Source organism: Typopeltis vanoorti, chromosome 1 (assembly GCF_054136105.1).
Source record: "Typopeltis vanoorti isolate ZY-2024b chromosome 1, IOZ_Tvanoo_1.0, whole genome shotgun sequence".
In the NCBI taxonomy this organism is placed as follows: domain Eukaryota; kingdom Metazoa; phylum Arthropoda; class Arachnida; order Uropygi; family Thelyphonidae; genus Typopeltis; species Typopeltis vanoorti.
In genome coordinates, this window is record NC_143549.1 from 136,794,594 (window position 1) to 136,811,123 (window position 16,530).

At 36.4% G+C, this 16,530-nt stretch overlaps 1 protein-coding gene across 3 annotated transcripts in view; it reads left to right on the top strand.

Annotated features, from left to right (window-relative positions):
- bchs (WD repeat and FYVE domain containing 3 bchs) overlaps positions 1-16,530 on the top strand; it is a 1,305,514-nt gene that overhangs the window by 119,851 nt on the left and 1,169,133 nt on the right. For all 3 annotated transcript variants that reach the window (XM_090399415.1, XM_090399420.1, XM_090399430.1), the window contains exon 6: positions 472-658. In XM_090399415.1, the coding sequence (XP_090255541.1) occupies positions 472-658 (187 nt within the window). The remainder of the gene's footprint in view (positions 1-471; positions 659-16,530) is intronic.

Here is a 16,530-nt window from a genome sequence, read left to right on the forward strand (position 1 = left end):
GCTACAGCTATCTCTCATCTAGAGTATTTGAATAACATGGTGATACACCATTTTCTTACTTATATGTGGAAACATGACTTCTACCATTGATTTAGTTCTCGGTACTCTGCAGGTCTCACTGCCACTAATGAATGGTGGTGATGATAGTAGTGGTGGTTGGCTGTAGTTGATTGATTAAGTGGTGGGTGGAGACGGAGAGTTCTAGAGTAGGTGTCCTCCCTTCATGAGTCTTTGGATTCCTTGGAGGTGTCATGTAATAATAATAATAATAATAATTTGCAGTAACAAAACTACTGAAACGTTCTTAATCCTCATATCTCCTCTAAAGAGAAATTGACTATAGCAAAACTCTTGGTGTAATAAACTTCCTTTGGTTAATGATCAGTTTACTATTAGGGAGAGTGACTATATCTTTTATATAATTACTTTCAAGGTCAACCTTAACATATGTTGATATTTTCTATTTTCCAGATAAGGGCTGTGTATCTTTATGCGTGGAGAATATGCAACGTGTTCAGGAACTGTCTCCTTTGGAAATAGTAGAAATGTTTGTTACAGTTTTTTGCTTTCTGAAGGATTCCAGTGAAGTATCACAACTGTTACTGGATGATTTCCGTTCTTGTCAAGGTTACATATTTCTCTCAGAATTTCTTCTCAGGTAAGATATATATCTGAGTCTGTGTTTTAACTATGTATAAAAGGTTTATTGTATGAATAAGTATTTGTATTGTAAGAATAAATGTGCAAGTATTTTGTTTGACAAACATATATATATTGTGATTTTTTGGCATGCATACAGGTAACCCTCTGATTTATGTGGGTTTGCTTTTATGCATTTTTTTTTTTCTGTCACTGTACATGTTACACCGCTGTCTATATGTTGCTATGCACTTGCATGCATGTGCCTTGTGCACAGCACATTACCCTGCATATACAATTTTTATTCGAAATACAATTAGTTTATTGTATATTGAATAAAAATGATTTGTTTCAAGGTATTTTGTACACTACATTAATATGAGAAAAGAAAAAAATCAGTCAATGAATAATAACAATCAAAAGGCATAAAAAAGAAAAGATATTATTATTAATATATTTTCTTTCATGCAGAGACAGAGAGACATGTAGAGTAGGACACCTACTCTACATCTCTCTATCTCTACCAACTACAACTAAACACAACTACACCAATGCCACCTACCGCCCACTACCATCACTAGTCTTTCCACAAACAATCACAAACATCCCTGCCCATGGCGGGATTTGAACCCACTGCCTTTTGATTGGAGAGCAGATACGCTAACCACTCGACCAACCAGGTTGGCTTACCAAGTATCCCCCATTTAATGTGAAAATTTGCTTTATATGGATTTCTTGGAATACATCCCTTATGCAAAATGGAAATTACCTGTACTTCACTGTGAATTGGTAGAATAATTGAGATTTTGTGGGATATAAAGACTTAGGATGTTTCTGTGAAACTCAGTTGTTAATCACTTTTACATTCAGATCATTGGTATCTTTACATGAGTTTACATGTAAAATATTTCAATTTAAACAGCATGTTTTTTGTTATTTGTGTACCATTACTCCATGGAATGTACTGTAATTTAAAAATATTAAGGAAGAAAATAAAATTAATATTGGACTTGTGTAGTGTAAAATGGCTAGATGCTATTTTTCACTACATAACACTTACACTGTCTGTATTATATAATCCACTGTTGTTCCATAATATCATTTACTGTTAGTGAAGGAACAGCTTACAAAGCTTCATTTGCCATTTCAAAACCAATGAATGAAAGAGTATTTAACAGTTCATTATTCTTTGTTAGTATTTAAGGTTTCAGTGATCTGACATCATGAGGTTCTCATCAGAGACCAGGCAGAAACCTGATGAGGACAAGAAATACTTTCCAATACTTTAGCATCCCCCCCCCCCCTCCATGTAAACCAACTATATTTTGTATAGGTGGACTTTGGACCATTGTGGGAATCATAATTTTTGAAGGACACAGGTGGCCTCAGTTTGTGTCATAAAGTCATTGAATCAGCAGATGTTAACAATTCATTATTCTTTTATAGTCAAATACAGTCATCCCTCGACTTATGTCCTTTCGAAGATATGTCTGTGATCCCATAAGGGAATAAATAACATTTTTGGCTATAATTTCGAACAAGATGCAAGCAAGTGTAAGGTAAAGCATGCACATTGGCAACGGCGCTTTCAGCGTCAATCACCCTCAGCAGTCGGTACGTGCCTTCAACAGTTCCTCTGTTGATTTTGTGTTTGAAAAATTAGTTATTTGTGTATTTATCATTAAATATTTCGCGATATTTTGTGCAACATTGCCCCTACATGCACAATCAAAAAACCTAGTGAAGAATCACAGAAATAGAGGCGAGCAATTGATCTTGAAACGAAGTTGCAAGTTATAAAGCAACATGAAGTTGATAAGTCCGTCAATATGATCGCACATGACTTTGGATGGTCTCATTCTACAGTGATGCCCATTTTGAAAAATAAGGATAAAATCTTAAAGACTGTGAAAGGATCAGCTTCCATTAAATCGTCGATAGTGGTGAATCAATGACAAGGTCCTATTGGTGATATGGAAAAGCTATTTGCATCATGGATAGAGGACCTGAACCAAAAGCGCATACCGTACGTCTTACGTAAGATCCCTTGACTTATGTCCTAAGCTGGACGTAAGTCGAGAGATGACTGTATATTAAAACTTAAAAGTTACAAAATTGACCAGAGAAGTCATGAGAATAGAATCTTATTTATGTATTGGAGTTAAAGATGCAAACTCTCCCCCAGGTTTCTGCATGTCTCTCATCAGAACTAGCATTCATAACAGTGTTTCACAGTACAAACAACACCAAGAGTAAAAAAAATATAATTCATCTCTTGACTGTACTAACATTTTGCTATTTTTCTACCTAGCACTGTTAAGAGCACAAATTACAACTAGGACAAGCATGCAGCACTCAGCTTCATTGCTATATAAACAATTTAGATTTTAACTGAAAAGAAGTAATGTCCTAATTAGGTGCACTCTAAGAGTCAGATAACCATAAAGTTAATTTGGAGAAGTCAAGGTATACTTGATCTCAGAATGACTGTCTTCCAGATCTTTGGGCAAAAATAATGCAGCCATACTTATTATGGTTGGGGAGTGTTTCATAGCTGATCCTAGAAATAGTCTGTTAGACCTATTGTGACTTCTGTGTAGCAAAGATATCTTCCTCCATTTAATCCTTGTGAGGAAATATCCAGTGTATGCTCTGTCAATCCTGACTTGCCACACAGATGACTGCAGATGCAATTTCTGTGTTCTTCAAGGCAGATGTTAATAGATCTACTAGTTGTTCAAAGTAAGCTAAACTGCTGGTGACCTTCCAACACTCCAGGATTTGCAAGAGGATGAAGTTGATCCTGAGGAGAATGGATGAAGGTAGCCAGCTGAATGAGAGTTTGAAAGTGGCATGGAGATTACATTTGTGGAGAACTTAAAACTAGTGAAGTATGAGTATGTTCAATAAATTATATTTTACCCTCTTGGTGTTGTTTGTACTGTGAAGCACAATTATGAATAACGATACCTAATGTTATCTACATGTATACACTGGCGCACCCGGAAGGGGGGGAGCCAAGGGGCCCGGGCACCCCCAAAGAAAAGGAAAAAAACATTAGAAAATTTTCCAAAAATCTTTTCCTAATTAAAATTCATTATTTTTAAATAATGTTGTGTTGTGTCTTCTATTTCTATACTACTTATGAATTAGCGATTACTGCAGATGCTCAGTCATAGGTCGTATGCGATTCCTAGCGTGTATTCGCAAATCGTCTACTCGACTCCCCCCCCCAAGGTTAAATCCTGAGTGCCTGGCCCCCTCCAAGATTAAATCCTGAGTGCACCACTGCATGTATATGCAGTGGTGCACTCTGACAGCTGTTTCCAACCAGTAGTTGGAAACAGCTGTCAGGCTGAAAATTAAATGCAATAACAAAACACAAGCATAGATATACCTGTGTGGAATTTTTGTCATTAAAGTAGTGCAAGGGATGGCTGTTATTCTGATGGTTGTTTCTCATTAACTCTTTTGTCGGTTTCAAAATAATTGGCTATAAAAGAATAATGAATATTAATATCCTTTCATCCAGTAATGCAGTGTTTCTCAAACTTCAGATATCTGTGTACCCCTTCTTAAATTTTCATTATTACCAAGTACCCCCTAATTAATTAATTAAAAAAAAATAAAATTCATTCATTGATTAAAAACAAATAAATCAATTAATTAAAAATAAATTAATTAAAAATTAATAAATGCATTTAAAATATTAATTAAAATTAAATATCTATTTTATTTGAATTTATATGTTCATGTAAACAAAAAATATGATTTATTTCTAAATTTTGGTTCTCTGGAGATGTCAGAGACGACACACTCTTATCAATTTCATTTGATCCAGATGCAATATCAACGTTTTATTGTTGCTTACAACTACTTGTATCTGCCATATTGCTCTCTTTTGGGGGTTTTATAAATCCAATCTTTAACCAATGATCCATACCTAAGAATTTGAAAGCTAAAAAAAAAAATACCGTATTTACTTGAATATAACTCTAACTTTTTTCCTGAAATTAAAGCTAAAAAATCGTGTTGCGAGATATGTGTAGGAATTTTTGGAAACTAAAGTTTTCAGAAAAAAACTGAAAATGGTGCGACTTACCAAGAAGCTCCTTCTCGCTGTCACTACTTTTGACATCGAGAACAGTTTCTTTGTGTGCTTCCTCAAAGTTATCTACCCAAATAGCGTTATCTTCTTTCCCATTATTTCAAGCAAAAATTACCAGTAATTTACAAGACTTGAGATATGTAGAGCAGCAAAGAACTGCATATGATTGGTGTGGTATTAACAAAAGATTGCGCGAACCAAAGACAAATTAGCAGTTCAACAGTTGAGTTGAAATGCTAATTCCCTTCAACCGAATTCCATAATATCTGAAACACATTCACTATATATTTCTTAGTTTTAACACGTTAACGACGTGGGTGGTGTCAAGCAAAACCATATGTTCCACCGGCAACATATGGTTTTGCTGGTCTATATAGCAGTTTCTGTTGGAGAGGGGATGTGATTCATTAGTTAGTGCTATTTTATCCTGGTTGTCTAATTGCACTGTTTGTTGAAAAATATAATGACTCCTTTTATTATGCACAGTCGAAAATTGCCACGTACCCCCTAACGACCTTTCGCGTACCACACTTTGAGAAATACTGTAGTAATAGATTGTTGTATAACATGGTGAGAGTGAGTTATTTTTTAACAAGTTTTGCTTTTTCAAATTTAGAATAAACGGCATTAATAGTTTATACCCAAGAACACTGAATCATTGGAGCATTTGAGATTTTTGATATCATTAAGAGAGCTCATTTCATTGTGCATTGTCCATATCCCCAACTTCAGGATGGGGAAATGGACATTGAAAGTTATTTGTCCCTATAATCCCACAGAAGGTGTTTCTAAAGAAGAAGTGAAGGAATTTTTTCTGTTCATTAGAGCAGACAGCTAACATAAAGAACATGGAAAAAGTGGTATTGTTATAGATCTAAATAGCAGAATCCGTGTGTTGAGGCTTAAGTGCTGTGAGGATATCATGCTGGAGGCTTAATGGAATATATACAGCACTCAGATCATTGGTTAGCCACTGCTAACCAACAACCTTTTACAGTCCATCTTGAAACTCACTGAACCAATGTTGCTGCCTCCTATTTTATTCCATATACTTCTGTTCTTTGGAATGCTCCAAAGGACAGAAACTTTGCTGATTTTCATACCAAATTTATTACAACAGTTATTCAATTTAGTCAGGGAATCTTGCAGATTTGTACTGGAGTTATTCAGAAGTATAACATCATCTGCATAAAGTAAAGAGCTAAGATCACCAAATTTGATATCAGCTTTAACTCCACTTTCCTCCATAATGTGATCCACATAGATATTGAATGACAACAAAGATAATGTGCATCCTTGTTGCACACCTGATTTAACATCAAACCATCTTCTTGTACCTCCTTCAATTCTAACTGCTGACTACAGCTTGAATAGAGACTTTGTATTGATAGATATAATGTCCCATTTACACCATATAACTGTAGCGTTTTGAAGAGCTTTCCTCTTTGCACCTTGTCATATGCCTTTTCCAGATCAACAAAACTTAAATACAAATCCTTATTTTCCGAAGATTTCTCAACTATTTCTCTTAAAGTGAAAATCTGATCCTGACAACATTTATTTGACTTGTATCCAGTTTGTTCTTCACCTAGTTTCCCTTCCACAATTGTTCTTAGCTTTTCTCAAATATACTTGCATAAATCTTCCCTGGAACACTCAGTAGGAAAATATCCCTGTAATTCTCACATTCACTTTTATTTTCCTTTTTATTGATAGGTATTATTAGAGCTCTGCTGCAATCATCCAGAATTCGACCCTCTGACCAGGTCTTCTGGATTATCCAATGCAGTGACTGTAAAACTTTTATATCTCCATATTTGAGCATTTCCGGTAGAATTTCATCTACTCCTGCTGCCTTTTCACATTTTAGGTTTTTGATGACTTTTTCTAATTCAAGTATGGATATGTATTCCTGACTACATTTTTGTTGGGAGTTATCTACCACTGGGCTGGTACCGCCTGTTTCATTTAGCAGTCTCTTTCAAAAGTAATTACTCTAGACATCTAAAATATCTTTATCTTCAAATTGTTATAATTCTTGACCACAGAGATTAATGAATAACTAACTCTTATTTAGAAGTATTGGTCAAGTGTTAATAAACTATTTAATTACCAACTAGTTGTGCTGGCTATCGCTGTCAGCATCTTCAGGGTACAAATAAGGTAGGCAAAGTAAATTACAAGTAAATTAACTGACAATTCTAATTCAATAACAAAAGAGTACTGAGCATGAAACAATACACGTGTCACGGATACATGATTTACTTGTTGAGAAACATTTCCATAATCTGGCTCTCCTCCTAAAACCACACAATATTAGAGTGACCTTCAAGCCAGTTGAAACTATTCAGAAATTTCTAAGATCACCGAAAGACTTCTATCCTTTCTACAAGTATGCTGGAGTTTACAACATCCCTTCTTCCTGTGGTCTTAGTTACATTGGTCAGACATCTAGAAGCTTCGAAATGAGACAAAGGGAACACATCGGTTATGTAAGAAATAACAGACAAGATATATCTGGCCTTTCTTCCCACTTCTCTACAACCAACCACATTATTGAATGGAATAAAAATTATATGCCTTATATAGAAGAAAACTACTGTTCCAGAATCTTCATAAAAGCAGCTACAGTCGCCCGTTCCACAAAAAAACCTTAACAGGAATCAAGGTTTAATCCTACCTGATATATGGAAGACCTTAATCAGATCACTAAACACACATGAAATGAACTTCAATGCCAACTACAAAATGTTTCTCAACAAGTAAATCATGTATCCGTGACACGTGTATTGTTTCATGCTCAGTACTATTTTGTTATTGAATTAGAATTGTCAGTTAACATCTAGCTTGTAATTTACTTTGCCTGCCTTATTTGTACCCTGAAGATGCCGACAGCAATAGCCGGCGAAACTAGTTGGTGATTAAATAGTTTATTAACACTTGACCAATACTTCTAAATAAGAGTTAGTTATTCATCTTTGTCTTCAGTTTTCATGTCAGCTTAATCAACTTCTGATTAAGCTGAAATGAAAAAAGGATTGTAAAAATTCTTTTTACAATCCTTTTTTCTCAATTTCTAAGCTTTTTCAATATCCTCCAGGATATTGAAAAAGGGGCCATCTAGCAAAGATTGCAAATACAATCTCAAAATTGCAATGCTGAAATGAACTTTTACATGTAAAGATAAGGATGTCATTTTGCCTCTTTACTAGGCTTTGCTTAGATCATTGTGCACAGGTATAGTCTCCTGGTTTCTGAGGTGATTCTGATTCAGTGAAGAGAGAGTGCAAAGGAGTGTGTTAAAAATGATGTTAGGATTATGGAATACTGATTATGAAGACAGATTGAGAATTTGTAGATTGCAGATTCTGGTAAACAGGAGAAAGAGGTGTGATATGATTGAGACTTTATGTTGGAGTTTTAATGGACTTTTTACAGCACTCACAAAGAATTAAAATAGAATTTAATACTTCCTATATTTCGTCCTAGTCACTAGGACATCTACGGGGATTACAAAGACACTTAATGTAACATGCACACAAAAACTTACAATACTAAGCCCAACCACGTGGGTGACAATAAAGTCCTATCTAGGTGGAGCGCCCTCTAAGGGCAGTTGTAGGTGGCCTGGAATGTAAGGTGGGACCTCTGGCGATGACTGTTTCCCAAATCTTCGGAAGCTTAATGCAACCGTATTTGTTAAGATTTGGTTGGTTTTTGAGAGCTGCTGCTGCTTCTAAGCCTCTACACAAGAATGATTGAGACTTACAATCTTCTGAATAGGTCCTACATGATTTCAGTTGATGGAATTTTTCATTTTATGGAGGGTGGTGAAAGGACCAGAGCTGAAGAATGAATGCCACTAAGAGGGGAGTGAGGGCTAGATTTTTTTCTCATTGGGTGGTGCATGATTGTAATAGATTGCCATTGGATGTTGTACCTGCAAGTAGTGTGAATGAATTCAAGAATAAGTATAATAGCTGGTGCATGTAGTATGTGGCCTCCCTTGATGAGTCTCTGACTCCCTTTAGGTCTTTCTTAATAATAATAATAATATTTCTTCATATTGATGTGCCTATAGTTTTAAAATTTGGAAGTATGTAGTATGCATTTTTTTTTTTTAAATACCTAATTATTATTTACAGAATACCAGTATACATGTATTATACAATACAAGTTATTCATGGTTATGAATCCCCCCCCCCCCACCTGCACTGAACATTTGCATGGTAGATTGAAATACATTAAAATTTCCTAAAATCCACTTTCAAAATAATGGTTAACAGAAATCTTTTCTAAGAATTTTTGATGATCTCATATCTAGTTATTTTCTTTAACTACTAGAAAGGAAAGAAAATGTTAGCAAAACCAAGGAAAGAGAATAAGAAATGTGACATTGGGAATAGTTTAGGACTAGAAATACTGAAGAAATGCATATAAACACTTGCTTGAAGAGTTTGGAGACATCTGCTGAGAATGAAATTAGCAAGAATATCAAGATGAATGTATGAAATGAATTTGAGTGGAAGTGTCCAAGAAGAAGTCCAACTGCAGAAAAGGTGGAGAGGAGATCTAGAAAAAAGAAACCTGAACTGGTACAATGTTCATGAAAGAAGAATCTGGAGGATAGAAAGAAATGGAGAGATGATCAGATCAGGCAGACCTGATAGTTTCCAACAAAGAAAAAAGAAAATACTAGTTTGGAGTTAATTTCCAAGAAAATCTTGACTAACCCTAAAAGATTAGTAAGGCTTAGCTTGTTTTTGGAAATCACAATTAATATAAAAAATTTCGAAGCTTTTGAAAAATCTCCATTTCCAAATCTGGTGAAGTATCAGAGACTTTATTTGAGATTGAAATATATGAGAAATGTAATTTTACAAGATTTATTTATTACTTTTTTTTTTCTCCTCAAAATGATATATAAAAAAGTATCTGATTATTCAAGAACAATGCATACTTTTCTATACATTATTAGTTTTATTTCTAATGACTGTACTGGAGGGAAACAAGAATCAAAACCATATTTACATAAACAATTCAGCAACAGTATATAAAATAATTGCAAGTTCAGTGAATCAATTGATAATTTGAATACTGATACCAGTTCTTGTCTCCAGTGAGTACGCATCTCTATATCTTTTTGAAAGTAATGCTTGATTAATAAAAAAAAAAAAATGTAGAAAATATATGTAGATATGTCATCTTCTCTTCATATGCAAGTTCAGTTTTGTATTTCTAGAGATTTGAGTGAGAACTGCTGTTTGCAATGATTGGCTTTTTCTTTAAATGTTTTTGTAGATAACCTGCAGTAGTATAATCATAAAATATAACTATTGTTAGATATTTATATATACATTTTGTGCAGAAACTAATCCATTTGTAATGCATAATATTTTGTAAAGCAAATGTTATATATAAATTAAAGATACCAAGAAATCAGACTATACAGAAGCAAAACATGGACCATAAGAAGAAAAGATGAAAAACGTGGGACCACAACAAATAAAGAAATTTTACAATCCCTGAATATAAACCCAATTAATTACTGCATAAGACAGTATAAACAAAAATGGATAGAACATTTAAATCGAATGGACAACAGCAGACTACTGAAAATATTATACAGATATACAGTAAGTGGAAAAAGAAGAATCAGAAGAACAGGAACAGGCCACTTGGCCTAAAATCCATGTTAGGAATAAGAAGAAATTATGTACTTGGTTTAATCCTTTATCCAAGTGTAAGCAAACACGGTTTGCACCTGAAGTATTTTCAGGATTGGGGCAACTCGTATATAGAAGCTAATGACTTCACATCACTTGCCCCAGTATCGCATAATGCAAAGCACATCTCCTTGTGGACATGGATAATGCTATACATTATGGGAAGGCTGTCACTACTCACACCTCTTGATTTGGCTCCCACTTAATAAAGGTCAAAACTAGTCTGGGTAGTGATCCTTCCCATTATGCATAGCATTATACATGTCTGCAAGGATATGTGCTTTGCATTATGTGATACTAAGGCAAGTGATGTGAAGTCATTAGCTTCTATATACAAATTGTCCCAGTCTTGAAAATACTTCAGGCACAAACTTTGTTTGCTTATGCTTGGATAAAGGATTAAACCAAGTATATAATTTCTTGGTATCTTTAATTTATAGTATAGTATAACGAAGTGGAAAAACTTCCAACAAATGGTATATCGATAAACTTGAAATAAGAAAACATTACTTATTAGATATTTTCTATACTATCGAGACAATTTATAATTATTAGTTTTACAAGAAAATTCTAGTGAAAAAACTTGACACTGGCATGTTGCATATAATGTGTCCGCCTGATATGGAAGAGAAATGTTACATGATCAAGCAAGATCCTACCAAGTACAAAACACATCAAAACACTGCCTGGTGCCGTTCTGTGTTGGACACCAGTTCATAGTGGAGGGAACCTCCCAGTGATAGTACTGTCCATTTTCATTCTTCTCTTTTTCTTTGCTTTTATGCCAGTATTCTTTGCCCTACTTATTCTTAGTGTTTTTTTTTTTTTTTTTTTTTTTTTTTTGCTGTCCTGTCTTCTAGATCACTATCATTGGGATCCAATGCCTTGCTGCCATCTTTGGTGTGTGGTATAACCTATGAACATTCAGAAAGAGGAGGGGATTCTGGGAGTCCTGCTTCTGCTTTGGCAAGACTAGTGGTCCTGGATGGCTCAGCCTGGACCAATCTGCTAGTGGACTTACCTGCAAGGGTCAACAAAGTTGTGGTAGGTCTCCCTCCCCATGGTTTGGGGAAGGGCAAAAGGCTTACTGTTGTGCCGATATGGTGTTGGAGGTAGCCCTAGAATTCCATTCCCAACAAGGGTGAGGGGAGGGTGTATGTATGGCTCGATGGTTGGTGGGGAGCTATGGTGTTTAACCATCTTCCTCAACTACCTCCTGACAATGAATACTTTTTTATCCTCTTGTTTATCAGTGTCCTCAACAACTCTACCCTTCAGAATAGAAAATATTGTTAGAAAAATATTGAAACATCAACTGAATGCCAAAACAAGAAGCCGTCTTGTTTTGGCATTCAAAACAAGACGGCTTCTTGTTGGCTGAGTGGTTAGCAAATTTGATCTCCAGGCAAGAGGCCATGGGCCAGGGACATGGATGTTTGTGATTGTTCTATTTACCATATGTACTGCTGTAACCTGTGTCCTGGCACAGTATTTTCCTCCTTATCAGAATTTGATTCTGCAACTGTTTGGTCATTTATTTTTACTGATGCAGCAAATCACATGATTGAGTATATTACACAAGCTTTCATGACTACAGTACCTAAAGTACCTAGTTGGTTCCACCTTTCCATAAATTGTGATGGGACACTGATTGCTCAGCAGCCAAGGAAGCTGAGAACAAAGTTTGGAATATCTTCTGTAGATACCCCACAACAAAAACCAGATTGTTTTAAATGTGCACATGCTCAAGCAAGATATATTCGCTGTCAGATATTCGCTGTCAGAGTCAAAAGGAATGCTGGATCCAATACACATCTATAACAGTATTGTCCAACAATGAGGTAGGTCTGAGATAAAACATGGAAGATGGACAGATATATCATTGACTGAATTTTGATTCTTGACCATATTGGATGTACAGTTGCTGACCTTGGAGCAATTGCTGACTTTCTTTGGGATATTTTTCCAAAACATCAGCAAAATCTTCTTAGCCCCGGAGTTCCTGGTCCAGAAAAGCATAATAAGAAAAACATCAATTACCATTCACCGAACAAGAACTGAAAGCCGCCATTCTTAAATGTCACTCAACTGCTGCTGGACTGGAAAACATCCATTATTGAAATGGTCAAACTTCTTTTACCAATTGTTATTAAACTGCATGTGAAAAGTGAAAAAATTCTACTAAATAGAGGAATTAGACAGGGAGATAAAATACAATATCTCCAAAGCTCTTTACATCTGCCTTAGAGGAATTTTTCATGAATTGAACTCTCTGTTTTGCTTATGATATAGTTCTCTTGTCAGAAGATGCAGAAGACCTAGAAATAAAATTCAGAGAATTAGCCCAGTCATATCAGTTTGAAGATGAATGCAAACAAAACAAAATAATGATGAATGACAATATAACACCAGAAAAAATTATACTGGAAGATAGAGGAGTAGAAGGTGTGGATTCATATATTTTTCTGGAATAAAGTACAAAAATTAAAGCTGGAAGAATAGAAGTAAAAAAACAAGGATACAGCTAGGTTGATGGATGGTATTTGGAAAGATGAAAGTATCATCTACAGAGGTGATATTCCCATTAGTTTGAAAAGAAAAGCTTTCAATCAGTGTGCATCACCTCTAATTACCTATGCCAGTGAAACCTGGAACTAAACTCAAAATATGGTTTACAAATTGAAAGTTGCCAGAGAAGAACAGAAAGGAATATTACTATTACTATTACTATTATTACGGGCAACTCCAGGGAGTCATTAGACTCATCGAGGGAGGCCCCAAATCATATTCATCACAACTATCTGACATTCATACAGTATCTATCATACCTCGCCTTAAATTCATTCACTGTCACAGCATCCACTACAGACTCAGGGAGCGCATTCCACTCATTCACTACTCTAAAAGTAAAGAACCCAGCTCTAACACCTTTACTAACCACACTTTTGCCCAGTTTCCATGGATGTCCCCTAGTCCTCCCACAACTAGCCCTGTTCTCAAAAATATCTTCTGAATTAATTTTATAGAAACCCTTCAGTAATTTGAATGTCTCAATCATATCTCCCCTCCTCCGCCTATCAACCAATTTTTGCAACCCACAAATCCTCAACCTGTTCTCATACGGTTCATTCCACAGACCTGCTATCATCTTGGTCACTCGCCTCTGGATCCTCTCCACATCCTCCCCATCAAGAAGAAACCTAGGTGACCAAATCTGAGCACAGTAGTCTAGATGGGGTCTTATCAAGGCTCGATAGAGAGGAACAATAACCTGCTTGTCTCTGCTTGTCAACGTATTCTTCAGCAACCAAGTGATTTGATGAGCTGTTTTGGTCACTTTTGCAATGTGTCCCCTAAATTTCAATTCCTTATCCACCAACACCCCTAAATCTCGTGCCTCATCAATTTCCTGGAGCAGGGTTCCACCAATGCAGTAAACTGCCGCCAATCTTTTCACCCCAAAATGCATAACCTTACATTTTGCCACATTAAACTGACATCCATTCTCCTTAGCCCAGACCTCCAATCTATCCAAATCATCCTGCAAAATTTTGACGTCATCTGCATTCACTATTGCCCTACCCAACTTCGCATCATCAGCAAACAAATGAACTGTTCCTCTCAGATCATTTCCTATATCATTTATGAATAAATTAAACAGCAGTGGTCCAAGAACAGATCCTTGTGGCACACCACTAGTCACAGGCCGTCTTGTGGACTCTACTCCCGAGTAAACCACTCTCTGATATCTCTCCGTCAACCACCATCCTATCCATCTCACCAACCCTATGTCCATTCCCATATGCTGCAATTTACTGATTAGAATTCCATGTGGAATCCTGTCAAAGGCCTTGGCAAGGTCCAGTAGAATCACCGTAAACCCATTACCCTTATCCAGTTCAGCCGTCACTGTGTTATAATACGTGAGCAAGTTACTGAGGCATGACCTACCCTTCACAAAACCATGCTGTCCCCGATACAGTATCCCATTTTCTTCAATCCAATCTTGTATTTTCCTCTTGACTATTTTCTCTAAGACCTTGACAATGATTCCTGATATGCTAATCGGTCGGTAATTTACAACAGCAGTCTTGGAACCACCTTTATGCAGTGGAACTATTTTCCCCTCTTTCCACCCACTCGGGACTAACCCAGACCCGAGACTCAAATTAAACAAAATGGTCAAGGGTACTGACAATTCTTTAGCTGCTTCTCGTACAACACGAGCTGGTATACCATCCAATCCCACAGATGTATTGACATTGAGGTTATGCAATAGACTACTCACCTCCACTTCATTAACCACAATTCCCGTATAATCTACTGGTTTATTCGTTTCTGCAATGTCACCACCTGGATGATATACTTTTGCAAAGTGCTCACTCAGTAACTCAACTATCTCAACTGATTCAGTTACCTCCCTACCATCGGCATTCTTTAAGATCAATCTGCCATGTACATTTTTCCTTTTACTTGCTACATATCTAAAAAACTGTTTAGGATTCTCTTTAGCCTGCTTGGCCAATGTTCTTTCGTAATCCTTTTTTGCTTTTCTTACCACACTCGTCACCCTTCTGGCCTGCGCTTTATACCGTTCATGTGCCTGCCGGTCACCCTTCTCCTTAAATTCCCTCCATAGTTGTTTCTTTTTTTGCAACTCAAGCTTAATGGTGTTATTCATCCATTTAACCCCTACTTGATTTATTATTCGGACTCTAGGTATACAGTCAGCCATTGCTTCATGCAAGCACTTCTTAACTACCTCCCATGCACTATCAACTTCTAGTCCTTGCAGTTGTACATGCCATGACACTGAACCAATCAAACTCCTAAGCTTGTCATACTTTCCCGCCCGATAATTCCACATGTACCCTGTCTTAATTGAAAATTCTACACCTTTAGCCACCTCCCAAGTTAAGACCCTATGATCACTCTCACCGATTGGTGGCAATGTGGTCATATTTGTTACAGCCAAATCCTCAGATGTAATTACTAGGTCAAGCACTCTCTGACCCCTAGTATTTTCCATTACATGCTGTCGCAGATAGTTATCCCTTAACAACCGCACAAAATCCAGTTCCTTCCTCCCGTGTGTCCTCTCCTCACTCCAATCAATGCGACCATAGTTGAAATCTCCCATAATAATCACCCTCCTTCCACCCATTTCTTCTATTTGCTTGTGCATACTGTCACCACCATCTTTTCCATCACCTGGTCTATAGCAGCACCCAATTGTATATTTAGTTCTGCTAGCCACAATCTCACACCAAATGGCCTCAAATGTGCTCTTTTCTCTATCCTGCAATTCAACTTCTATTCTCCTTGGCTGGAGCTCATCAGCTATCATCAACAATACTCCTCCCCCCATTTTATTCTCTCTGTCATTCCTGAACACACTATACCCATCACATTCAATCCCACTGGTTATATCATCTACAGTCAGCCATGTTTCACTAATACCTATAACCTGTGGTCTGGAAGTGCCAACCATGGCCAAAAACTCTTCCTTCTTGTTCCTAATACTCCTAGTATTAGTGTACATGAATTTAAGACCCCCATTAGTCCCAACCCTACCTTGATGCCTTATATTAACTATCCCACTCTGATTTGTTGTCCTTATTTGCTCTGGCATATTATATTCATTCTTACATTCAACTGCCTCCATAAGGACTGTATCTCTACCCACCCCCCCTAACAAATCTAGTTTCCCTGAATTTGCACATCCACTACATTCAGCAACACTTTCTCAAGTCTTCTTACACCGTAACCATTCAAATGCAAGCCATCCATCTTATATAGATCCTTTCGCCCATCAAACTCACTCCACACATCCACAAATTCCACACCACTCGTCATACATAACCCACGCATAAAGTCATTTGCAATTATAGCCCTCCTTTTAAACATTTCACTGTCATACCGTGGCAAAAGACTAATCATTCTAACTCTCTCACTCTTTTCTTTTGCTACCTCAAACAATTCATTCAGGTCTTCTATCATTTCCATTTTATCTCCTTTCAAATCATTCGTACCTGCCACAACAATCATTTCTTTCAC